Source organism: Staurois parvus, unplaced genomic scaffold (genome assembly GCF_062004578.1).
Source record: "Staurois parvus isolate SC_StPar_1 unplaced genomic scaffold, SC_StPar_1.0 ptg000887l, whole genome shotgun sequence".
Taxonomy (NCBI): Eukaryota; Metazoa; Chordata; class Amphibia; order Anura; family Ranidae; genus Staurois; species Staurois parvus.
Genome location: NW_028318683.1, coordinates 1,331,353 through 1,358,948, shown reverse-complemented (window position 1 = coordinate 1,358,948; position 27,596 = coordinate 1,331,353). Strand labels below are relative to the sequence as shown.

Genomic DNA, 27,596 nt, shown 5'->3' with positions numbered 1-27,596 from the left:
GTCACAGCATGAGGAGTCGGTACGGGGGCCCATGGCAGATTACATGTCTGGCAGCAGCAATGGGAGGCCCGTAATCTGCCAGCACCCTATGTCAAAAAATTTAACACACCAGCAGTGTGAAGAGACCTGAAAGTGGCACATGGCAGCAGAGTGTGGCGATGGAGACAGCAGCAATGGGAGGCCGTACAGGGACCCATGAGAGACTCTAGACTTGGCAGCAGCATGAGGAGGCGGTATATAGGGGCCCATGGCAGATTAGGGGCCTGGCAGCAGCTATGTGAGGCCCGTAATCTGCCTGCACCCTATGTCAAAAAATTTAACACACCAGCAGTGTGAAGAGACCTGAAAGTGGCACATGGCAGCAGAGTGTGGCGATGGAGACAGCAGCAATGGGAGGCCGTACAGGGACCCATGAGAGACTCTGGACTTGGCAGCAGCATGAGGAGGCGGTATATAGGGGCCCATGGCAGATTAGGGGCCTGGCAGCAGCTATGTGAGGCCCGTAATCTGCCTGCACCCTATGTCAAAAAATTAAACACACCAGCAGTGTGAAGAGACCTGAAAGTGGCACATGGCAGCAGAGTGTGGCGATGGAGACAGCAGCAATGGGAGGCCGTACAGGGACCCATGAGAGACTCTAGACTTGGCAGCAGCATGAGGAGGCGGTATATAGGGGCCCATGGCAGATTAGGGGCCTGGCAGCAGCTATGTGAGGCCCGTAATCTGCCTGCACCCTATGTCAAAAAATTAAACACACCAGCAGTGTGAAGAGACCTGAAAGTGGCACATGGCAGCAGAGTGTGGCGATGGAGACAGCAGCAATGGGAGGCCGTACAGGGACCCATGAGAGACTCTAGACTTGGCAGCAGCATGAGGAGGCGGTATATAGGGGCCCATGGCAGATTAGGGGCCTGGCAGCAGCTATGTGAGGCCCGTAATCTGCCTGCACCCTATGTCAAAAAATTTAACACACCAGCAGTGTGAAGAGACCTGAAAGTGGCACATGGCAGCAGAGTGTGGCGATGGAGACAGCAGCAATGGGAGGCCGTACAGGGACCCATGAGAGACTCTAGACTTGGCAGCAGCATGAGGAGGCGGTATATAGGGGCCCATGGCAGATTAGGGGCCTGGCAGCAGCTATGTGAGGCCCGTAATCTGCCTGCACCCTATGTCAAAAAATTTAACACACCAGCAGTGTGAAGAGACCTGAAAGTGGCACATGGCAGCAGAGTGTGGCGATGGAGACAGCAGCAATGGGAGGCCGTACAGGGACCCATGAGAGACTCTGGACTTGGCAGCAGCATGAGGAGGCGGTATATAGGGGCCCATGGCAGATTAGGGGCCTGGCAGCAGCTATGTGAGGCCCGTAATCTGCCTGCACCCTATGTCAAAAAATTTAACACACCAGCAGTGTGAAGAGACCTGAAAGTGGCACATGGCAGCAGAGTGTGGCGATGGAGACAGCAGCAATGGGAGGCCGTACAGGGACCCATGAGAGACTCTAGACTTGGCAGCAGCATGAGGAGGCGGTATATAGGGGCCCATGGCAGATTAGGGGCCTGGCAGCAGCTATGTGAGGCCCGTAATCTGCCTGCACCCTATGTCAAAAAATTTAACACACCAGCAGTGTGAAGAGACCTGAAAGTGGCACATGGCAGCAGAGTGTGGCGATGGAGACAGCAGCAATGGGAGGCCGTACAGGGACCCATGAGAGACTCTAGACTTGGCAGCAGCATGAGGAGGCGGTATATAGGGGCCCATGGCAGATTAGGGGCCTGGCAGCAGCTATGTGAGGCCCGTAATCTGCCTGCACCCTATGTCAAAAAATTTAACACACCAGCAGTGTGAAGAGACCTGAAAGTGGCACATGGCAGCAGAGTGTGGCGATGGAGACAGCAGCAATGGGAGGCCGTACAGGGACCCATGAGAGACTCTGGACTTGGCAGCAGCATGAGGAGGCGGTATATAGGGGCCCATGGCAGATTAGGGGCCTGGCAGCAGCTATGTGAGGCCCGTAATCTGCCTGCACCCTATGTCAAAAAATTAAACACACCAGCAGTGTGAAGAGACCTGAAAGTGGCACATGGCAGCAGAGTGTGGCGATGGAGACAGCAGCAATGGGAGGCCGTACAGGGACCCATGAGAGACTCTAGACTTGGCAGCAGCATGAGGAGGCGGTATATAGGGGCCCATGGCAGATTAGGGGCCTGGCAGCAGCTATGTGAGGCCCGTAATCTGCCTGCACCCTATGTCAAAAAATTAAACACACCAGCAGTGTGAAGAGACCTGAAAGTGGCACATGGCAGCAGAGTGTGGCGATGGAGACAGCAGCAATGGGAGGCCGTACAGGGACCCATGAGAGACTCTAGACTTGGCAGCAGCATGAGGAGGCGGTATATAGGGGCCCATGGCAGATTAGGGGCCTGGCAGCAGCTATGTGAGGCCCGTAATCTGCCTGCACCCTATGTCAAAAAATTTAACACACCAGCAGTGTGAAGAGACCTGAAAGTGGCACATGGCAGCAGAGTGTGGCGATGGAGACAGCAGCAATGGGAGGCCGTACAGGGACCCATGAGAGACTCTAGACTTGGCAGCAGCATGAGGAGGCGGTATATAGGGGCCCATGGCAGATTAGGGGCCTGGCAGCAGCTATGTGAGGCCCGTAATCTGCCTGCACCCTATGTCAAAAAATTTAACACACCAGCAGTGTGAAGAGACCTGAAAGTGGCACATGGCAGCAGAGTGTGGCGATGGAGACAGCAGCAATGGGAGGCCGTACAGGGACCCATGAGAGACTCTGGACTTGGCAGCAGCATGAGGAGGCGGTATATAGGGGCCCATGGCAGATTAGGGGCCTGGCAGCAGCTATGTGAGGCCCGTAATCTGCCTGCACCCTATGTCAAAAAATTAAACACACCAGCAGTGTGAAGAGACCTGAAAGTGGCACATGGCAGCAGAGTGTGGCGATGGAGACAGCAGCAATGGGAGGCCGTACAGGGACCCATGAGAGACTCTAGACTTGGCAGCAGCATGAGGAGGCGGTATATAGGGGCCCATGGCAGATTAGGGGCCTGGCAGCAGCTATGTGAGGCCCGTAATCTGCCTGCACCCTATGTCAAAAAATTTAACACACCAGCAGTGTGAAGAGACCTGAAAGTGGCACATGGCAGCAGAGTGTGGCGATGGAGACAGCAGCAATGGGAGGCCGTACAGGGACCCATGAGAGACTCTGGACTTGGCAGCAGCATGAGGAGGCGGTATATAGGGGCCCATGGCAGATTAGGGGCCTGGCAGCAGCTATGTGAGGCCCGTAATCTGCCTGCACCCTATGTCAAAAAATTAAACACACCAGCAGTGTGAAGAGACCTGAAAGTGGCACATGGCAGAGTGTGGCGATGGAGACAGCAGCAATGGGAGGCCGTACAGGGACCCATGACAGACTCTAGACTTGGCAGCAGCATGAGGAGGCGGTATATAGGGGCCCATGGCAGATTAGGGGCCTGGCAGCAGCTATGTGAGGCCCGTAATCTGCCTGCACCCTATGTCAAAAAATTTAACACACCAGCAGTGTGAAGAGACCTGAAAGTGGCACATGGCAGCAGAGTGTGGCGATGGAGACAGCAGCAATGGGAGGCCGTACAGGGACCCATGAGAGACTCTGGACCTGGCAGCAGCATGAGGAAGCGGTATATAGGGGCCTATGGCAGATTAGGGGCCTGGCAGCAGCTATAGGAGGCCCATAATCTGCCAGCACCCTATGTCAAAAAATTCAACACACCAGCAGTGTGTGAGGAGACCTCAAAGTGGCACATGTTTGAGGCATGATTCATGGCGGATTTAGTCAGTTGTGTCAGGAACTGGTGGTTTGAAATCCAGACTAATCCACGCCTGATTCATTTTCACAAACGTGAGTCTCTCCACACTTTGGGTGGACAGTCGTGTCCTCCGCGGAGTTACAATACCTCCTGCCGCACTAAACACGCGCTCCGATGCCACGCTACTGGCCGGGCATGACAGCCTTTCAAGGGCAAATTCAGCTAGTTGGGGCCAAAGGTCAAGTTTCGTTGCCCAGTAGTCAAGGGGATTGTCTACCTCGGTTGGCAGGGTGCTGTCCAAGTAGGCCCAAGCCTGTTGTTTGAGCTCCTGCTCCAGGTCCACCTGATGCTGCTGCTGCTGCTGCGGCTGGTTAGTAGTTTCCTCACTGCGCTGGTGAAGAAAGCTACTCATCATCGACTGCAGACTGAGGCAGCCACTGCTGGTGGAGCTGCCACTGCTCCTACCACCCCACCCCTCCCCTGCTGCCATGCCAGCGGAACGCGAGCGCACAGGGCCCACAGTGTCTGAGGATGGACGTTGGCGCACAAAGGCAGAGACCAACTGACTACATAGGTGGTTTTTATAGTACGTAATTTTGGCCTCCCTCTCAGCAGGTGTGAAAAAGGCCACCATTTTGGACCGGTAGCGAGGGTCCAACAAGGTGGACAGCCAAAAGTCATCCCTCTGTCTGATGGTTATTATTCGGCTGTCGCTACGCAAGCAACCGAGCATGCTATGGGCCATTTGTGCCAAGGAATGCGAGGGACTCCCTGCCTCCATCTCCACAGCATACTGCCACGGTGCGTCTGGGTCCTCTGTCTCCTCCTCCTCCTCCTCTACCAGATGCTCCTGCTCCTCCACTCCTGTCCGCTGAGTGGAAAAACCACCCATTTCACTCAATAATTCCTGAGCACAAATGTCCTCCTCTACCTCCTCCTCTTCTTCCTGTCCTGCCCCCACAGGGGTCATGTGGCGTTGACATCTGTGCGCCACGTCTACCGCACCCTGACCAGCCATTGTTAACAGCATTTGTTCCAGGACGTGCAACAGAGGAATGACGTCGTTCATCCCATAGTCCTGCCGACTCACGAATAGCGTGGCCTCCTCAAAGGGCCTGAGCAAGCGGCAGGTGTCACGCATGAGCTGCCAATGGCTGACATCTAAGTTACACAGGGGAGTACCTTTATCCGCTTGTAACATCAGGAAATCGGTGATGGCCTTTCGCTGCTCGTAAAGGCGGTCTAACATGTGTAGGGTTGAATTCCACCTTGTTGCAACGTCGCAGATCAGGCGATGCTGTGGAATTCCGTTCTGCCGCTGCAGCTCAATGAGGGTGTTCTTTGCGGTGTAGGAATGGCTGAAATGCATGCACAGTTTACGTGACATTTTAAGGATGTCTTGCAGTGGGATGGTGGATTTTAGGAACCGCTTGACAACCAGATTGAACACGTGAGCCATGCATGGCGCATGGCACAACCTTCCTTGACGCAGAGCAGACACCATGTTCTTTCCGTTGTCAGTCAACATGGTTCCGATTTTTAGTTTGCGCGGAGACAGCCATCTGTCGATTTCTCTGTTCATTACACTCAGCAGTTCCTCCCCTGTGTGACTACGTTCGCCAAGGCATACCAGGTGCAGCACAGCGTGACACCGTTGCGCCCTGCACATGTGATATGCCGGTCGGGTAATGGGACTTGGCACGGGGGTGGCGGCTGAGGACACGGCGGAAAAAGAGGTGGTAGAGGCGGACATGCTTGCTGGACCAAGGACGTGCAAACGTGGAGGCAAAAGCGTCGTGACCTGTCCAAGTTGCTGGTGCGGCTGTGCCGGCACCACGTTCACCCAGTGGGCCGTAAATGACATGTACTGTCCCTGACCGTAGTTACAGCTCCACACGTCGGCGCTGCCGTGCACTTTGGCAGAGACCGACATGCTCAAAGACTGGCCCACCATCTCTTCTACATGTGAATGCAGGGCTGGCACTGCCTTTTGGGCAAAGAAATGACGGCTTGGCACTCTCCACCGCGGCGCGGCACAAGCCATCATTTCTCGGAAAGGTGCTGAGTCCACCAGTTGGAAAGGGAGGGACTGCAGCACCAGCAACTTGGACAGGAGGACGTTCAGCTTTTGCACCGTCGGGTGCGTGCTCGCAAACTGTTGTCTCTTGGATACGGATTCCAAGAAAGACTGTTGACGGAATCCGAGAAGAGGAGTAGCAGGAGAAGGAGCATCTGAACGAGCGGAAGATGCCAATGAGCGACAACTCCCCTCAGCAGAGGTGTTGGAGCCTTGACTGGCTGATAGAGGGCGATTGACGACGTCGGGTGACGGAGCAAGTAACGGAGCGGGTGATGGAGCGGGGGCTGGGGCAGGCAGAACCGCCGTATGTTTATCACGGTTTTCCCAGGCCACCGAATGGTGACGCTGCATATGCTGACGCAACGCTGTAGTCCCAACATGGGCCCCCTGGCCACGCTTGCATTTCTGGCCACATAGTCGACATACGGCTACGTTTACTTCCTCGGGCGGCTTGAGGAAAAATTGCCACACCACCGAGTAGGAAACTTTGCCCCCGCTACTCTTCACTGGCTGACTGCTACTTCCTCCGTGCGCACCGGCACCACTACTGGCCGTGGTGGTAGGCTGCAGTGGAGCTGGTGCTCTACTCCGTGGACGTTTGGCTCCACTGACACTGATGCGACCCTGCTGCTGTCTCCTGGGCAACCCACCGACTGTTTTGCTCGCTGCCAAGCTGCCACCCTCTTCTCCTGATGATGCGGAAGAAATTGCCTGATGACGACGAGGCTGCCAAGTGCGATCAACCTCCTCATCATCAAGTAGGGTCTCCGCCTCACTACTAGCCCCCTCGGCTGCGTCTGGGTCAGGAGACAGACCTGTCTCTAGACCGGCTACCGAGCCACTCTCCTCGCCAGTACTTGTTCGCTTGGCTGCTGAAAAGGCCGATGTCTCCCCCCGTTCCTGACCGCCCTCTGTTAGCTCTTCCTCACTGTACAGTGGGGCTGAGCCCACAGCATGCGATACTTCGCTTGGTGAGGGAACAGCAAAGGACAGGGGCAGGTAGAGGACACGTGATTTCAGTGGGCTTGGTCCCGGGCCATGCCAACTAACGGTTGTGTCTGACGTACCCACCGACCGTTGGCTGTAGGTGTCAGAGGTGACCTGGGAAGAGGAAGACGACCGAGCCAACCAATCAATGACGGCAGGGTTGTCGGTGGAGACACGACCGCTGGATGACACCGGGAGCACTGGCCTCTGGCTGCGAATACTGCTGCCTCGACCCCTTCCTCTGCTGCCACGTCTGCTCGCTCCTAAAACATTGCCTCCTCTGCCACTCCTCTGCATGTTGTCTGACATACTATTTAATTCAACGATTAGGTGTCCCTGAGTAACAATTCTCTGGCACTCAGTAACAATTCTGTCTGTCCCTGAGTAACAATTCTCTGGCACTCAGTAACAATTCTGTCTGTCCCTGAGTATGAATTCTGTGGCCCTGAGTAACAATTCTGTGTCTGTGCGAGTAACAATTCTGTGTCTGTGCAAGTAACAATTTTGTGTCTGTGCGAGTAACAATTCTCTGGCACTCAGTAACAATTCTGTCTGTCCCTGAGTAACAATTCTCTGGCACTCAGTAACAATTCTGTCTGTCCCTGAGTATGAATTCTGTGGCCCTGAGTAACAATTCTGTGTCTGTGCGAGTAACAATTCTGTGTCTGTGCAAGTAACAATTTTGTGTCTGTGCGAGTAACAATTCTCTGGCACTCAGTAACAATTCTGTCTGTCCCTGAGTAACAATTCTCTGGCACTCAGTAACAATTCTGTCTGTCCCTGAGTAACAATTCTCTGGCACTCAGTAACAATTCTGTCTGTCCCTGAGTAACAATTCTCTGGCACTCAGTAACAATTCTGTCTGTCCCTGAGTAACAATTCTCTGGCACTCAGTAACAATTCTGTCTGTCCCTGAGTAACAATTCTCTGGCACTCAGTAACAATTCTGTGTCTGTGCGAGTAACAATTCTGTGTCTGTGCAAGTAACAATTTTGTGTCTGTGCGAGTAACAATTCTCTGGCACTCAGTAACAATTCTGTCTGTCCCTGAGTAACAATTCTCTGGCACTCAGTAACAATTCTGTCTGTCCCTGAGTAACAATTCTCTGGCACTCAGTAACAATTCTGTCTGTCCCTGAGTAACAATTCTCTGGCACTCAGTAACAATTCTGTCTGTCCCTGAGTATGAATTCTGTGGCCCTGAGTAACAATTCTGTGTCTGTGCGAGTAACAATTCTGTGTCTGTGCAAGTAACAATTTTGTGTCTGTGCGAGTAACAATTCTCTGGCACTCAGTAACAATTCTGTCTGTCCCTGAGTAACAATTCTCTGGCACTCAGTAACAATTCTGTCTGTCCCTGAGTAACAATTCTCTGGCACTCAGTAACAATTCTGTCTGTCCCTGAGTATGAATTCTGTGGCCCTGAGTAACAATTCTGTGTCTGTGCGAGTAACAATTCTGTGTCTGTGCAAGTAACAATTTTGTGTCTGTGCGAGTAACAATTCTCTGGCACTCAGTAACAATTCTGTCTGTCCCTGAGTAACAATTCTCTGGCACTCAGTAACAATTCTGTCTGTCCCTGAGTATGAATTCTGTGGCCCTGAGTAACAATTCTGTGTCTGTGCGAGTAACAATTCTGTGTCTGTGCAAGTAACAATTTTGTGTCTGTGCGAGTAACAATTCTCTGGCACTCAGTAACAATTCTGTCTGTCCCTGAGTAACAATTCTCTGGCACTCAGTAACAATTCTGTCTGTCCCTGAGTAACAATTCTCTGGCACTCAGTAACAATTCTGTCTGTCCCTGAGTAACAATTCTCTGGCACTCAGTAACAATTCTGTCTGTCCCTGAGTAACAATTCTCTGGCACTCAGTAACAATTCTGTCTGTCCCTGAGTAACAATTCTCTGGCACTCAGTAACAATTCTGTGTCTGTGCGAGTAACAATTCTGTGTCTGTGCAAGTAACAATTTTGTGTCTGTGCGAGTAACAATTCTCTGGCACTCAGTAACAATTCTGTCTGTCCCTGAGTAACAATTCTCTGGCACTCAGTAACAATTCTGTCTGTCCCTGAGTAACAATTCTCTGGCACTCAGTAACAATTCTGTCTGTCCCTGAGTAACAATTCTCTGGCACTCAGTAACAATTCTGTCTGTCCCTGAGTATGAATTCTGTGGCCCTGAGTAACAATTCTGTGTCTGTGCGAGTAACAATTCTGTGTCTGTGCAAGTAACAATTTTGTGTCTGTGCGAGTAACAATTCTCTGGCACTCAGTAACAATTCTGTCTGTCCCTGAGTAACAATTCTCTGGCACTCAGTAACAATTCTGTCTGTCCCTAAGTAACAATTCTCTGGCACTCAGTAACAATTCTGTCTGTCCCTGAGTATGAATTCTGTGGCCCTGAGTAACAATTCTGTGTCTGTGCGAGTAACAATTCTGTGTCTGTGCAAGTAACAATTTTGTGTCTGTGCGAGTAACAATTCTCTGGCACTCAGTAACAATTCTGTCTGTCCCTGAGTAACAATTCTCTGGCACTCAGTAACAATTCTGTCTGTCCCTGAGTAACAATTCTCTGGCACTCAGTAACAATTCTGTCTATCCCTGAGTATGAATTCTGTGGCCCTGAGTAACAATTCTGTGTCTGTGCGAGTAACAATTCTGTGTCTGTGCAAGTAACAATTTTGTGTCTGTGCGAGTAACAATTCTCTGGCACTCAGTAACAATTCTGTCTGTCCCTGAGTAACAATTCTCTGGCACTCAGTAACAATTCTGTCTGTCCCTGAGTAACAATTCTCTGGCACTCAGTAACAATTCTGTCTGTCCCTGAGTAACAATTCTCTGGCACTCAGTAACAATTCTGTCTGTCCCTGAGTAACAATTCTCTGGCACTCAGTAACAATTCTGTCTGTCCCTGAGTATGAATTCTGTGGCCCTGAGTAACAATTCTGTGTCTGTGCGAGTAACAATTCTGTGTCTGTGCAAGTAACAATTTTGTGTCTGTGCGAGTAACAATTCTCTGGCACTCAGTAACAATTCTGTCTGTCCCTGAGTAACAATTCTCTGGCACTCAGTAACAATTCTGTCTGTCCCTGAGTAACAATTCTCTGGCACTCAGTAACAATTCTGTCTGTCCCTGAGTATGAATTCTGTGGCCCTGAGTAACAATTCTGTGTCTGTGCGAGTAACAATTCTGTGTCTGTGCAAGTAACAATTTTGTGTCTGTGCGAGTAACAATTCTCTGGCACTCAGTAACAATTCTGTCTGTCCCTGAGTAACAATTCTCTGGCACTCAGTAACAATTCTGTCTGTCCCTGAGTAACAATTCTCTGGCACTCAGTAACAATTCTGTCTGTCCCTGAGTAACAATTCTCTGGCACTCAGTAACAATTCTGTCTGTCCCTGAGTAACAATTCTCTGGCACTCAGTAACAATTCTGTCTGTCCCTGAGTAACAATTCTGTCTGTCCCTGAGAATGAATTCTGTGGCCCTGAGTAAGAATTCTCTGGCACTCAGTAACAATTCTGTCTGTCCCTGAGTAACAATTCTCTGGCACTCAGTAACAATTCTGTCTGTCCCTGAGTAAAAATTCTGTGGCCCTAATAACGTTTCTGTGGCCCTAAGTAACAATTCTCTGGCACTGAGTAACAATTCTGTCTGTCCCTGAGTATGAATTCTGTGGCCCTAACTAGCGTTTCTTTGTCCCTAAATAACGATTCTGTGGCCCTCATTAACAAGTCTGTGTCCCTGAGTAATGGTTCTCTGTCCCTAAGTAACTTCTCTCTGTCCCCAATTCTCGTTTCTGTGGCCCTAACTCTGTCCCTGTCCCTAGTACAGAGCGGTCTGCCTCTGTTCAATGACTGCAGGCAAATGAAGATTTCCAAAATGGCCGCTATATATACCTCGACCATTACACAGTGCTGGCTGGCTGGCTGCTGATTGGCTGATGCGATCACATGTCGTTGAGGAATGCATTATGGGGCAGCGCGCCTTGTCTGCGCGCCTTCCCCGACATCCCCGCTCCGTCGCCGCACATGTCAGCCGCCATTTTCGGAAAAATTTCGATTCGCGCGTCCGAATTAGGCTGTTTTTCGGATTCGGCACGAATCGAAATTTTTCCGATATTCGACTCGAATTCCACTTCGGATACTTCGATTCGCTCATCTCTATTCATAATATACAGTTGTGCTCAAAGGTTTGCACACCCTGGCAGAAATTGTGAAATTTTGGCATTGATATTGAAAATATGACTGATCATGCCACAAAATGCTCTTTTATTGAAGGATGATGATCATATGAAGCCATTTATTTTCAAATAGTTGTTTGGCTTTTTAAATGATAATGATAACAGAAATCACCCAAATGGCCTGGATCAGAAGTCTCCGCCCCCCGGATCAGAAGTTTCCCTCCCCTGGAATGTTTGGCCTTGGTACAGACACACAAGGTGACACACACGGGTTAAAATGCCAATTAGAGGTTAATGTCCCACATCTGTGGCTTTTTAAATTTCAATTAGTGTCAGTGTATAAATAGTCAATGAGTTTGTTAGCTCTTACATGGAAGCACTGACTAGGCTTGATACTGAGCCATGGGGAGCAGAAAAGAACTGTCAAAAGTCCTGCATAACAAGGTAATGGAACTTTATAAAGATGGACATAAAAAGATGTCCAAAGCCTTGAATATGCCAGTCATCACTTCCACTAAGAAGTAGAAAATTCAGGGACCTCTTGATACCAAGCCAAGTACTGGTACAGGTAGACCAAGAAAGATTGCAGCCACAACTGACAGAAGAATTGCTTGGGATACAAAGGAAAACACATAGGTAACTACAAGAAAAATACAGGCTGCTCTGGAAAAAGACAGTTTGCTTGTTTTGAAGGAGCACAATATGATGACACTTGAACAAAAATGAGCTGCCAGAAAGAAGCCTTTACTGCAGCAATGACACAAATTTCACAATTTCTGCCAGGGTATGCAAACTTTTGAGCACAACTGTATATATAAAAAAGTCTACACACCCCTGTTAAAATGTCAGGTTTCTGTGATGTAAAAAAATGAGACCAAGATAAATCATTTCAGAACTTTTTCCACCTATAAACTGTACAACTCAGTTGAACAACAAACTAAAATCTTTTAGGTTGAGGGAAGTAAAAATAAAAATCTAAAATAATATGGTTGCATAAGTGTGCACACCCTTAAACTAATACTTTGTTGAAGCGTCTTTTGATGTGATTCCAGCACTCAGTGTTTTTGGTTATGAGTCTATCAGCATGGCACATCTTGACTTGGCAATATTTTCCCGCTCTTCCTTGCAAAAAAAAAACTCCAAATCTGTCATATTGTGAGGGCATCTCCTGTGCACAGCCCTCTTCAGATCACCCCACAGATGTTCGATCGGATTCAGGTCTGGGCTCTGGCTGGGCCATTCCAAAACTTTCATCTTCTTCTGGTGAAGCCATTCCTTTGTTGATTTGGATGTATGCTTTGGGTCGTTGTCATGCTGAAAGATGAAGTTCCTCTTCATGTTCAGCTTTCTAGCAGAAACCTTAAGGTTTTGTTCCAATATTGACTGGTATTTGGAACTGTTCATAATTCCCTCTACCTTGACTAAGGCCCCAGTTCCAGCTGAAGAAAAACAGCCCCAATCATGATGCTGCCACCACCATGCTTCACGGTGGGTATGGTGTTCTTTTGGTGATGGGCAGTGTTGCTTTATTACCAAACATATCTTTTGGAATTATGGGCAAAAAGTTCAGCCTTGGTTTCATCAGACCATAACACATTTTCCCACATGCTTTTGGGAGACTTCAGATGTGTTTTTGCAAAATTTAGCCGGGCTTGGATGTTTTTCTTCTTAAGAAAAGGCTTCCGTCTTGCCACTCTACCCCATAGCCCAGACATATGAAGAATGTGGGAGATTGTTGTCACATGCACCACACAGCCAGTACTTGCCAGATATTCCTGCAGCTCCTTTAATGTTGCTGTAGGCCACTTGGCAGCCTCCCAGAGCAGTTTTCTTCTCATCTTTTCATCAATTTTGGAGGGACATCCAGTTCTTGGTAATGTCACTGTTATGCCATATTTTGTCCACTTGATGACGGTCTTCACTGTGTTCCATGGTATGTCTAATGCCTTGGAAATTGTTTTGTACCCTGACTTATAACTTTGAATAATGAGATCCCTCTGATGCTTTGGAAGCTCTCTGTGGACCATGGCTTTTGCTGTAGGATGTGACTAAGAAAATGTCAGGAAAGACCTACTGGAACAGATGAACTTTATTTGGGGTTAATCAGAGGCACTTTACATGATGGCAGGTGTGACTCCTATTTAACATGATTGTAAATGTGATTGCTTAATTCCCCAGTTATAAGAGGGTGTGCACACTTATGCAACCACATTATTTCAGTTTTTTATGTTTACTTCTCCCCCTAAAGATTTCAGTTTGTTTTTCAACTGAGTTGTACAGTTTATAGGTCACATTAAAGGTGGAAAAAGTTGTGAAATTATTTATCTTTGTCTCATTTTTTTACATCACAGAAACCTAACGTTTTAACAGGGGTGTGTAGACTTTTTATATCCACTGTATATATACACTGCTCAAAAAAATTTAAGGAACACATTGAAAACACATCAGATCTCAATGGGGAAAAATCTCCTGCTGGATCTCTATATTGACATGGATGGATAATGTGTTAGGAACGTAAGGATGCCCCATCGTTTGATGGAAATTAAAATGATCGACCTACAGAGGACTGAATTCAAAGACACCCCGAAAATCAAACTGAACAAATTATGCAGCAGGCGAGTCCATTTTGCTGAAATTTCATTGCAGCAACTCAGAATGGTCCTCAGTAGTTTGTATGGCCCCCACGTGCTTGTATGCATGTCTGCCAACGTCGGGACATGCTCCTAATGAGACGACGGATGGCGTCTTGGGGGATTTCCACCTCTCCCCTGTCAGTGTTCCTTGGCGATTGTCGGGTGCCAGCGGGGAAACCCCACGCATGCCCCCTACAAAATCACATGTATATATTGGTTATATAGTGGATCGGTCATGTCATCCAGCAATGCACATCCACTCTAATCACAATTAAAAACTCCTGCCGACACAATCCATTCCCCATGGCTAGATGCCTAGCGGCTAGATACGGCGAATGACAGCTGAGTATAAAAAAAGGCATGGGGTCTCCCTGGTGATGTCATTGACCAAATACATCATTGACCATTATTGGTCAATGATATCACAGGGATTCCCCTTGGCAAGCTACCACCCCCCCCCCCCTTCCATGTTGAGGGCACGTGGCTTCATATGGTTCAAAAGGGGAAGGGAAATGCTGTTTCCCCTCCCCCTCCCTTTTCTGGCCTGTCATGCTTGGATAGGGGTCTGCTGTGGAATTTTGGGGGTAACCCCACACTTTTTTTATTCTTGATTTTTGTGTGGTGTTCCCTTTTAAAAACCTTTACCGGACTCAAAGATTTTCCCCACGTTCCCCAGACCAGTGCCTCTCCATGCCATTTGATGATCCCTTGCCTATTAGCCTAGAAAATGGCCATTACTGTTTTTTTAACATTTGGCTCCGATTGACTTCAGTAGGGTTTGGATTCAGCATCTGAAGTCTAGTCTTGTTCTCTGAACCAGCCTCAGGCTGAACCAAGGTACGGCCCATCCCCAATCCTTATGTATACAATAGAAGACATTACTTTTCTCAATAAAACTGGAATTTCTTTGAGTGTTCAGTGGGAGGATCTGCTCCCATTATAACCACAAGGGCTGAGCTCATCACTTGGTCCGAACCAAACACTGTTCATACATTGATGCGAACGTGACAGCTTTTGGCTGCTAATGGTAGCTAAGGAAGCAGAGGATGCTTGGACCAGCCATGTCCTTACCAACCACTGACATCACCCAGCCCATTCACTTATATGGCTGGGAATCCTTGGCCATGTAAGCAAATGGGCGGAGAATGGAGCAGGTTACATCATTCCCCAGATTTCGCCACTTGATTGGTGGAAGTCAGTCTGGAAAAGTGGGAATTCCTAGTCAGACTACATTTGCATGCAGACCACCCTACGTAACACCCTTAAAGCGGAGCTCCACCCAAAAGGGGAAGTTCCGTTTTAAGGACTGCTTCCCCGCTCCCCATTAAGGATTGGCACCTTTGGGGGGCGGGGGGGCGCGGGTACCCGAATTTGACAGGTACCCGCTCCCACTTTCGGTCCAATTGCCTCGGCGATCGGAAGCGGAAGGTGTCCTCCCTCCCTCCCTGTAGTCTTTTGGGACACGTGACCGGTCCCAGAAGACTACAGGACCATTCAGAAAGCATGAAGCGCAGAGCTACTCGCGCATGTGCAGTGGGTACCTGGCTGTGAAGCCACAAGCTGTCACAGCCGGGTGCACACACTGAAGAATACAGGACGGCCGGTGAAACGGGCTGCGGGGGACACACCACGGGACCGAGGGACAGGTAAGTGGTTGTTTTTTAAAAGTCAGCAGCTACAGTTTTTGCAGCTGCTGACCAGGGGCGGACTGACCATTTGGAAACTCGGGCACTGCCCGAGGGCCCGGGGTCAGAAGGGGGCCCCATGAGATGCCCCTGGTACCTTTTTCATAGGCTTTTTTGAGTTTGGCCAAGGACACAGGGGCCCCATGATCCCCTATTGCCCGGGGGCCCCATGAGTTGTCAGTCGGACCCTGCTGCTGACTTTTATTTTTTGACAGCGTGAGTGGAACTCTGCTTTAATGCTGATACTCCATGATTGAATTAACTGAAATACAGTGAGCCAGGAACAGTCGGGCTGGTGAAGAAAGAGCTAAATGTTGTTGGATGTCCTCCAACCAGGAAATGAGGCGGGCTCTATCTGACTTGCTGCAGCTTCTAATGCACACTGTGAAAATCTCATAGTGTGCAGTGAATTCAGAGTAACCAATTTCAGCCTGTACAACTGTGCAAGGGTCAAGGTCAACTTTAAATATCTTTTCCTGAAATGTTCAATCAGTGAATAGAAAGAAATGCATTAAGAGGGCTATCAAATCTCAAACATATCAAGACTTTTTTTTTTTTTTAACCTGTCCAAAGTGCTGTGTGATTGGCAGCCGGTGTTGCAGTCTGTCATGGTTTTCAGTTGGAGATCCATCGGCTTTGAAGGAGCCCATACGTTGGATCTGGCGTTGGTCCTGTGGGATACAGATCATATAACTGTCAGACTAAACATGGCTGCAAGGTTGGGGCTCATGCACATGACCATGATAAATACTGATCATCTATGCGGGATCTTTCTGGCAGATAGTTACACAAAGATCCTGTGTACAGGTGCATGAATTGGTGCGTAAAGTGCTTCTGCATATGTCAGTGTATAGTTAAAGCCCAGCTCCACCCAAAAGAGGGAATTCGGCTTTAAGTCTTCGCTCCCCCATAAGGATTGGCACCCTTGGGGAGCAGCAAGGTTCCCGAATTTGACAGGTACCCGCTCCCACATTAACCTAGGCCAGGGGTGGGCAACTGTGGCCCTCCAACTGTTGTAGAACTACAAGTCCCATGAGGCATTGCAAAACTGACAGTTACAAGCATGACTCCCAAAGACAGAGGCGTGATAGGACTTGTAGTTCACCAACAGCAAGCTGTCACAGCCGGGTGCCCACACTGAAGATGGCGGTGTGAGGACACCGCAGGATCAGGGGACAGACAGTTTTTGTAGTTGCTGACTTTTATTTCTTTAGAATGTTGACTGGAGTCCAGTGGTGGACTGACCTTTTGGAAACTCGGGCACTGCCCAAGGGCCTGGGGTCAGTAGGGGGCCCCATGAGATGCCCCTGGTACATTTTTCATAGGCTTTTTTGAGTTTGGGCAAGGACACAGGGGCCCCACGATCCACTATTGCCCGGGGGGCCCCATGAGTTGTCAGTCCGCCCCTGGACTGGACCTCCGCTTTAAGTATACATCTGTACAGCATATAGGAGAGTAAAATTCCATTGCATTAAATGTATGCGGGTCACTTTTAATAAAGGTCCCGATTCCTTATCAAATGTGACAATTACAGTATTAAAAAGAGGCGCACTGTCAGCTTCAGGCAGCAGTGACATGCGGGTTAGAGAGGTTATTTGATGTGAATAAACCTCCACCCTGCTCCTGATCACTATGATTGGCAGTCATAGTGATCACATGACTGGAAACCACACTGATTGGTTCCCCAATGCTAAGGGAAACCCTTAGCTGTTGTTTTCCAATGCAGTCTGAGAACTACTGCTTGCTCCTAGTTCTTATCTGGAATGTCAATTCTCACCAGGTCCTGATTTATATTTCCTGCCCCCCCCCCCAGAAATCTGTTTTGTTGCTGCCCCCACCTAGCTCAGTTGATTGGCAAACTTTAGTATTTATTTATTTATTTTAGGTCCTTATCAGGGGCGGACTGACAACTCATGGGGCCCCCAGGCAATAGGGAATCATGGGGCCCCTGTGTCCTTGCCCAAACTCAAAAAAGCCTATGAAAAAGGTACCAGGGGCATCTCATGGGGCCCCCTACTGACCTCGGGCCCTCGGGCAGTGCCTGAGTTTCCAAATGGTCAGTCCGCCCCTGGTCCTTATATAGCGCCATCAGTTTATGCAGCACTTTACATATATATATATTGTACATTCAGTCCCTAACCCTCAAGGGGTGTACAATCTAAGGTCCCTAACTCACATCATACATACACATACTAGGGCCAATTTAGACAGGAGCCAATTAACCTACCAGCATGTCTTTGGAGTGTGGGAGGAAACTGGAGTACCCGCAGGAAACCCACGCAGACACAGGGAGAACATGCAAACTCCAGGCAGGTGGTGCTGTGGTTGGAATTAGAGCCAACAACCCTAGTACTGCCAGGCGGAAGTGCTAACCATTTAGCCACTGTGCTGCCCCACATAGTATTTCACTATCAAAGACAGACAATATACGCACAAGAGGCTTGCCATGATTGGTGGTGGAGAGGCTGAAAAAGCCTTCTTGCCAGCATGGCATCAATGCATCTAGGAATCAGCTACTAGGAAAATAGGCATTTGTTCACCTAATTTGCAGTCAGTTCAGTTGCACATATAACGACCCAGACACAGTGAACTGCAGGCATACAGTATAGCACAACTATGACCGTGCCGAACAACACACATACCATGCAGAACAAAACAAGGATGATGGTACTGGCAGGCAGGCTGGCATTCTTAAACAGAAGGAATGTATTACAGGCAATAACATGCTCTGTGGTTGTCTGAGTGCTTCTCTTGGCAGTCTTAGGCCACAGCCTGTGTTGGCTTTGCAGAAATCCAGTCCTGATTCTCAAGAATGTACGTAGCTGTATATACTATATTGCTGAAAGTATTGGTCGGCCGGCCTTTACACGCACATGAACTTGAATGGCTCCCCAGTCTTAGTCTTCAATATTGAGTTGGCCCAATCTTTGCAGCTATAACAGCTTCAACTCTTCTGGGAAGGCCGTCCACAAGGTTTAGGAGGGTGTCTATGGGAAGGTTTGACCATTCTTCCAGAAGAACATTTGTGAGGTCAGGCACTGATGTCGGGGGAGGAGGCCTGGCTCACAGTCTCCACTCTAATTCATCCCAAAGGTGTTCTATGGGGTTGAGGTCAGGTCTCTGTGCAGGCCAGTCAAGTTCCTCCACCCCAAACTCACTCATCCATGTCTTTATGGACTTTGCTTTGTACACTGGTGCGCAGTCATGTTGGAACAGGAAGGGGCCATCCCCAAACTCTTCCCACAAAGTTGGGAGCATGAAATTGTCCAAAATGTCTTGGAATGCTGACGCCGTAAGAGTTCCCTTCAATGGAACTAAGGGGCCAAGTCCAACCCCTGAAAAACAACCCCACACCATAATCCCCCCTCCACCAAACTTTACACTTGGCACAATGCAGTCAGGCAAGTACCGTTCTCCTGGCAACCGCCAAATCCAGACACGTCTATCGGATTGCCAGACAAAGAAGCGTGATTGGTCACTCCAGAGAACACGCCTCCAATGCTCTAGAGTTCAGTGACTACTCTCTTGCTTTCCACCTGCTAAGATCTTGGCCTGGATCTGACTATGCTTTTGCCTGATGAAATCAGCAATAAAGGTCTGCACACCACTAAAAAAGCGGAACTAAACTGCATCTGAACACCACAAGCCCACAACAAAAAAAAAATCATTTTTAACCTTCCTAGCGGTATGATTAGGTCAGTGTTTCTGTGCTCAAAGCGGTACATTTTTTTGCATGGAAATGTCATTTTTTTTATTGTAGGCCTGTAATCCTTAGCAATAACTCACTGAAATCTGTCCAAACAAGAGTCTAGTAAACATCCCGGGTATGATAAAATATGAAACATGAAATTATAATATAATAAATAATCATAAAAATAATAATATAATAATAATAAATTTAATTCAATAATGTCATCAAACCAAAAACACTGAAATTTGAAATAGAGCGCCAAGTTCGCACATCGCTGAGCAAAAGTCGCAGAATCGTTTTCAGTGTCTGATGATGAATTTCCCCCACGAATCTTTATCACTCAATTCTGCAGGGGGGACACCGTGGGAGCGAAGGACAAGGTAAGTGCTGGAGCAGGGGCGGACTGAAAACTCATGGGGCCCCCTGGGCAATAGATCATGGGGCCCCTGAGTCCTTGCCCAAACTCAAAGAAGCCTATGAAAAAGGTACCAGGGGCATCTCACGGGGCCCCCTACTGACCCCGGGCCCTCGGGCAGTGCCCAAGTTTCCAAACAGTCAGTCCGCCCCTGGTACCACCACGCTAGCATCCCTTTTATACCTGTAAAATGAAAAGTCCCGGTTTGACTTGAACGCCCCTCGTATTACAGTTTTTTACCAGAACAGTATTAAAGGGGAAATATTACACCTGTTTTACACCTGTTCTAGTAACAACTATTTAAAAGTACATTTCCTGTAAATTTGGAGGGATTTCCACTCACTTTCTGTTTTGTTACCAGGAGAGGAAACCTCCCCAAAAGGACATTGACAGCAAACAAAAAAAAACTGAGTCATTAAAAGGTTTAACAGGCTTCTGTATGCTTTTACTGCCAGAGGAGAGGGTTCTAATGACCTTGCTGTGAAAAGTAATAATCATAACGTGCAGAATTGTCCAAATCAAAAAAGGGGACACCCAAGAGTTGAAAGGCATAGGGACCTTCAAGGCCTGGTCACTGATTAACTGACCTCTGAATTCTTACCTTGTGTTTAATGCGTCTCTTCATTTCCTGCAGACTGGTCTTGGCTTGACCCTTTGCCTAGAATGAAATCATACCAAATATAACACCCATCCAAAAACACACCAAAACCAAGCAAAATAAAGAGAGGGAGTGTAGGTGCCCCCTCTAGGCCATCGAAATTCTGGCAAGAACATACAGTATTAGGACAAATGTGCACTCACTAACTCGCTTCTTGGAAACCAAGTCTGTCCAAAAAATAGTGTAGTTAGAAGGTTTGAAGTAAGCACCCACTTTTCCCCTTCTTCCCCACAACTACCCTGGTTATTTCCAGTTCCATTTCATACTAATATAAAGGAGTGCAGATACGACTTTCCACACATGTGGTGGAGAAAACCAATCTCACCAAGCCAGGGTCATTTGTTGAGTATCAGTAGTTTTCAGTATATTTAAAGTGTTACTAAACCCAGGACCCTGCATTCACTATATCTGGTCTCCCCGGACCCTGCATTCACTATATCTGGTCTCCCCGGACCCTGCATTCACTATATCTGGTCTCCCCGGACCCTGCATTCACTATATCTGGTCTCCCCGGACCCTGCATTCACTATATCCGGTCTTCCCAGACCCTGCATTCACTATATCTGGTCTCCCCGGACCCTGCATTCACTATATCTGATCTCCCCGGACCCTGCATTCACTATATCTGGTCTCCTAGGACCCTGCATTCACTATATCTAGTCTCCCACAGTACACAAAACATGGAAATGCAATTATTTTAGTAAATATAAACTGCTAAATACCTTTTTTTGTCAGCAGTATATAGCAGTATGGTGATTCATATCAGTGTTCAGCTGATCACTGGTTAAAGTTTGGGAGTTTTCATTCTGCCCTGACTGTCCTTTGAGGCTGCCTGACCCTGACCCTCTGTCTGGACAGTGCTGATTGTTTCTGTGCTGATCACATGCACCTTTCCAAAGAAACAAAACCTCTCTAGCCAGCCATACACACTAAACTGAGCATGTGCAGAGTGCCTCCTAGAGCTCTGTACTATCAGCAGATGGATTGGGGACAGTAGAAGAGGAGGCTCAGAGAAGACAGAATCAAACAGCCTTTTTACACAATGTGGAGTTTAGCCCCTTAGGTTCTACAGTGAGTATAACAAGCATGCTGTCCTGCATATACAGACTGATTTTACTGTTGTGGGTTTAGTAATACTTTAATTGTACAACATTTATGTCATACTGTCACTGGCTATGATTCACAGATTTTTGTTCCTGGGTTCCTAGATCCCCATCCCCAGCAGATTTCCCATTTATCATATTGGTTTTTGGAGGTGGAGCAGCAGAATGGAAACTGAAACACCCACAGCAATGGCAAGGCACCTCTTGCAGTGGTACAGTATACAGTAGGTTCTCACAAGCTGGAGTTGAAGGACTTTGTTATGTGGTTTGTATTGGTATTCAAAAATTACTTTATATATTATCTCTGAATTCATTCTCCTTTAAGAAAGACCAAGATGACCCTAAAGAAATGTTTCCATTACATAATGATGAAGCTGTTGTGTGTTCTGTAATATACTGTTGTAGCCAGGGCCGTCTTAATGGCATCATGGACCCCTAAGGCAAAGTAATGCACTGGGACCCCTACCAGCCTGCCCCAATGTTTGCACCTACTCTCAGGAATTAAAGTATAAATCGTTCATAGAATTAAACATACAGTATATTTATTAGTACTTTCAATAAAATCAAATTTAACAATAAGAAAACATGCCATAAATCAAAGACTAATCAACACAAAGGTCACAGTACAGGGGGTAGGCAGGAAGGCACAGTACAGCAGAGACAGGAGGGGGCCACAGTACAGGGGATAGGCAGGGGGGCCACAGTACAGCAGAGACAGGAGGGCACAGTACAGGGGATAGGCAGGGGGGCCACAGTACAGGGGATAGGCAGGAGGGCACAGTACAGGGGATAGGCAGGAAGGCACAGTACAGCAGAGACAGGAGGGGGGCCACAGTACAGGGGATAGGCAGGGGGGCCACAGTACAGCAGAGACAGGAGGGCACAGTACAGGGGGGTAGGCAGGAGGTCCTAGTACAGGGGAGAGGCAGGAGGGTACAGTACAGGGGCGAAGCAGGAGGGGGGCCACAGTACAGCAGAGACAGGAGAGCACAGTACAGGGGATAGGCAGGAGGTTACAGTACAGGGGCGAGGCAGGAGGGGGGCCACATTACAGCAGAGACAGGAGGGCACAGTACAGGGGATAGGCAGGGGGCCACAGTACAGCAGAGACAGAAGGGCACAGTACAGGGGGTAGGCAGGAGGTCACAGTACAGGGGAGAGGCAGGAGGAGGGCCACAGTACAGCAGAGACAGGAGGGCACAGTACAGGGGGTAGGCAGGAGGTCACAGTACAGGGGATAGGCAGGGGGGCCACAGTACAGCTGAGACAGGAGGGCACAGTACAGGGGGTAGGCAAGGGGGCACAGTACAGCAAAGACAGGAGAGCACAGTACAGGAGGTAGGCAGGAGGGCACAGTACAGGGGAGAGGCAGGAGGAGGGCCACAGTACAGCAGGGACAGGAGGGCACAGTACAGGGGGTAGGCAGGAGGTCACAGTACAGGGGATAGGCAGGGGGGCCACAGTACAGCTGAGACAGGAGGGCACAGTACAGGGGGTAGGCAGGAGGGCACAGTACAGGGGATAGGCAGGGGGGGCACTGTACAGGGGGTTGGCAGGAGGGCACAGTACAGGGGATAGGCAGGGGGGGCACAGTACAGGGGTAGGCAGGAGGGCACAGTACAGCAGAGACAGGAGGGAACAGTACAGGAGGTAGGCAGGAGGGCACAGTACAGCAGAGACAGGAGGGAACAGTACAGGAGGTAGGCAGGGGACAACAGGGCACAGTACAGGGGGGAGATGTCATTTCAATTGTAGATTTAGCCCAGTGACAGGCTGCGGCTGTCCCCATAGCCCAGGTTCCGGGACGCTGCCTGGGACTTGGCCATTGGGACAGCTTAGTAAAAACCATGACTGTCCTGGCAAATCCGGGACAGTTAGCAAGTATGATGAAATGCAAGGGTATCATTGGGCCACCATGCACCCGGGCCCATGCATTAAGATAGCCCTGGTTGTAGCATGAGCTGTGTGACGGCAGCAGTACGGACAACATCTACTGCTGGAATTATTAATGTCAGGCCGAGTAATTCTCAGACATTCAGGAGAAGCCTTGTAGTTTTATCGATGAGTACAAGGCTTTCTCTGATTGGTTGAAGTGGAAATAGTGATGTCATTCATCTGCCTCTCCTCCTCAACCAATCAGAGGGAGCCTTGTATTCATTGATAAAAATACAAGGGTTCACTTGAATGGCTGAGAAGCGCTCAACACAAGCCTTTTTTTTTTTTAATTCCGACAACAGATGGGAAGTCACTTTTACTCAGGGGCGGACTGACCATTTGGAAACTCGGGCACTGCCCGAGGGCCCGGGGTCAGTAGGGGGCCCCATGAGATGCCTCTGGTACCTTTTTCATAGGCTTTTTTTTAGTTTGGGCAAGGACACAGGGGCCCCATGATCCCCTACTGCCCGGGGGCCCCATGAGTTGTCAGTCCGCCCCTGCTTTTACTACTGCTGGGATACAGCGCTGCTTACTGTATCTAGCTGATGCTACTACAATATATTACAAGGCACACAATGGCCTCATTGTTATGTAATGGAAATAATTAATTTTGGCCAGCTTGGCCCAAATGAACTATTTAAAGTGATAGGAAAGCTTGATTTCTACTTTAGTTTCAAGATTATTATGACAAATGTTGTTGAACAGAGCAGGATGGTGTAAAATATGGTCAAATATGCTAGGTATGCTATAATATTTAAACATTCTACAATTTGCTGATGTCACTAGTGTTCCATGAACTGTAGGTATAATTATTTTTAGCCAGGGTTTCTCGAGATCTGAAAACATTTTAAGGGTTCCTTCATGTTAGAAAGGTTGTGAAAGAATGTATTAGATAGTATGTGATGTATTGCTGTTGAGTAGAGACTCTCTGTCTTCAGTAAGCATGCATGGCAAGGAAACCTCCGGCTGACAACATTTTACACAAATGCGTAATAAGATGACGCATCTGGTGAGTGCGTAATCTTAACATATTCCTGGCACTTCACCGAGTATCGTTTAAGTATTTGAAGCACTTGTTATAAGATCATTCTTGGATGGATCTTCACTATTAGCACTTTATGGACATTGATATACTATTGAACTTGATATTTTAGCACTTTATGTGCTCACGACCTTCACTATATTAGCACACTATTATGGATATGATCTTTCAGCACAATATTTGCACTTTGTCACCTTATATCTGAATATTATTTATTTTGCACGTAATTTATCTGATCATATTGCATTGGATTATTTGGTTTCTACATATCTGAAGCGCTGCACCCATTTGTATTTTATGTGCCTGGAGGTTGTTTTTGGTTACCTTTTTGGTGCATCAGCTGATTTTGGTTTTAGCGCTCACTTTTCTGCCTTGATTTTATGGCAAGGAAACCTGTTTACTGGCAGTCTGCAAAGTGTTATTGGTTCTATTAGAAAATCTTTAAAGTGAAATTACCACCCCTGCCTGAAAACAAATGCCATAGGACACCCATTATTATCTTTGGTACCCAGAAAAATCTCTTTAGAACTCCCCCCCCTGAAACTGGTGGCAAAGCATAGCTAGGTCTATCTACATACTTCTATCTGAGACCAAAGCCAATATTGTTGGGAATGCAACAGCATGTACCATAATGTACTGTATATAGTATTTCTGTGTTAATATCACTTGACCAGTAGATGGCACTGTACACTAAAGGTTACTAGTTGTGCATATGTGTAAGACTTGTTGGTTCTATGTCTTCTCTCATCTCTATCTTCAGGAAGTAATATGTCTGCTACCACTGTTATACATTGCTGAAATGTGCTCTGTGTGTTTGTAACTTAAGCCACACAAGTAAAGTCAGACGTCTGCCTCATCACTACCAGTGTCTTCTCTAACACATAACCAACAAATATTAGGATCAGGTTGCATTGAGGTAGAGGAAATAATAAACGTATTTCTGCTGCTTAGTGTGAATATCATTTCTGCATTCCCGACTGTAAGAGAGTCCTTGAAAACTCTGCCATCTCCCTAAGAGTTGTCACCCAGACTTGGAGAAGACCCAAACTCTACAACACTTGCAAACTGCTCTGTGACATGAGCCAGAGAGGCTTTTCTGACCAAGAGAGGTGATAGGAGGCATCATAGCATACTGTATCTGCTGTTAGCCAGGACTTTGAATTTAAACATTTCAAATGGATGACAGATTCACTTTTACACACTGTGAATTGTTTTGGAAAAGGTTATTGGTGTTCTCTATTCAGAAAAGGCCAACTGTTCCCGTACAACGTCCAGGACTGACATGAACCCCAAATAAATCGTGAAGGTCCTTACATATCGTAGCATGTTCCTGACAGTAGGATGTGTTCTGTTCTTCATATTAATGATCAACGTTCCTCCTCCTTTCTGGGTGACAGAAACAAAGATTTGAGACAGATACATTAATACATATATATTTTAGATGATTGTTTAGAGACTAATAAAAGGTTGCAGAATGTCTGATATCTGAATTTTGATTATACTGTATATTGACTATTGAAATAGCACATAGTAAGTCAAAATTTAGCCATTCTTTGGACAAATTATGAATGGATGGGCTGTGTTCTCATGAAGTGTCAGAGATGTCACTGGTCTGTAATGAATGAACAGATTGTGTTCTCATGAATATGAAGGTCTCAGAGATGTCACTGGTCTGTAGTGAATGGAAGGATTGTGTTCCCATGAATATGAAGATCTCAGTGATGTCACTGGTCTGTAATGAATGGACGGGCTGTGTTCTCATGAATATGAAGGTCTCAGTGATGTCACTGGTCTGTAATGAATGGACGGGCTGTGTTCTCATGAATATGAAGGTCTCGGTGATGTCACGGTCTCTAGTGAATGGATAGGCTGTGTTCTCATGAATATGAAGGGTCTCAGTGATGTCACTGGTCTCTAGTGAATGGACAGGCTGCGCTCTCATGAATACGAAGGGTCTCGGCGATATCACAGGTCTCTAGTAAATGGGCGGGCTGCGTTTTCATGAATATAAAGGTCGCAGTGATATCACTGGTCTCTAATAAATGGACAGGCTGTGTTCTCATGAATATGAAGGGTCTCGGCGATATCACTGGTCTCTAGTGAATGGGTGGCCTGTGTTCACATGAATATGAAGGGTCTCTGTGATATCAATGGTCTCTAGTGAATGGACGGGCTGTGTTCTCATGAATATGAAGGTCTCAGTGATGTCTCTTCTCTCTTGTAAATAGACAGGCTGTGTTCTTATGAATATGAAGGGTCTTGGTGAAATCCCTGGTCTCTAGTGAATGGACGGGCTGTGTTCTCATGAATATGAAGGTCTCAGTGATGTCACTGGTCTCTAGTGAATGGACGGGCTGCGTTCTCATGAATATGAAGGTCTCAGTGAAGTCACTGGTCTCTAGTGAATGGACGGGCTGTGTTCTCATGAATATGAAGGTCTCAGTGATGTCACTGGTCTCTAGTGAATGGACGGGCTGCGTTCTCATGAATATGAAGGGTCTCAGTGATGTCACTGGTCTCTAGTGAATGGGCAGGTTGTGTTCTCATAAATGTAAGTCTCCATGAGCTCACTAGTAAAACGAATGATGTACTGTGTTTATGTAAGTAAAGCATATGTTCAACAATTTGAAAGCTTAATTTAAGCAGTTTGCTAGACTGCGGGCTAAATACTGGGAAAACCTGCAGTATTAAAGTATAGAAACTAAGTGGAATTTGTTATGGGTCTATTTAATTACTGCCCTTCCAGTCAGGAATCTGGCAGCATCTGGTAGTATATGATCAGGGGCGGACTGACAACTCATGGGGCCCCCGGGCAATAGGGGATCATGGGGCCCCTGTGTCTTTGCCCAAACTCAAAAAAGCCTATGAAAAAGGTACCAGGGGCATCTCATGGGGCCCCCTACTGACCCCGGGCCCTCAGGCAGTGCCTGAGTTTCCAAATGGTCATTCTGCCCTTGTATATGATAATAAACCAAAGTAGCAGATAAGAGTAGAAATAATTGCTACCAATGTAGTAATTACTGTATTTTTCACTCCATAAGTCACACTTTTTTCCCCCCAAAAACGGGGGGAAAATGTCAGTGCGTCTTATGGAGCGAATATGGAGCGGCCGGTCCGGTATTTCCACCGCCGCCGTGTCAGAATACTGGGCCGGCCGCTCAGCTCTGCAGCAAGACCTTACCTGTTCCTCGGTCCATCGCTGCACAGTCTTCCCGCCTTCTTTAGTGTGGGCTCTCGGCTTGACAGCCGGGTGCCCAGTGCGCATGCGCGAGTAGCGCTGCACTTTGTGAATGGTATGGCGTTTTCTGGGACACATGACAGGTCACAAAGCGCAGCACTTCTCGTGCATGCGCACTGGGCACCGGGGCTGTC

At 47.8% G+C, this 27,596-nt stretch overlaps 1 protein-coding gene across 1 annotated transcript in view; it reads right to left on the bottom strand.

The window, feature by feature from the left end:
• Positions 1 to 27,596, bottom strand: part of LOC149442417 (DENN domain-containing protein 1B-like) — a 120,569-nt gene that overhangs the window by 11,864 nt on the left and 81,109 nt on the right. Inside the window, exons 17-19 of the mRNA XM_089656132.1 lie at positions 25,539 to 25,610; positions 20,088 to 20,144; positions 15,944 to 16,051 (exon numbers count right to left, since the gene is read on the bottom strand). Coding sequence (XP_089512258.1) covers positions 15,944 to 16,051; positions 20,088 to 20,144; positions 25,539 to 25,610 — 237 coding nt within the window. The remainder of the gene's footprint in view (positions 1 to 15,943; positions 16,052 to 20,087; positions 20,145 to 25,538; positions 25,611 to 27,596) is intronic.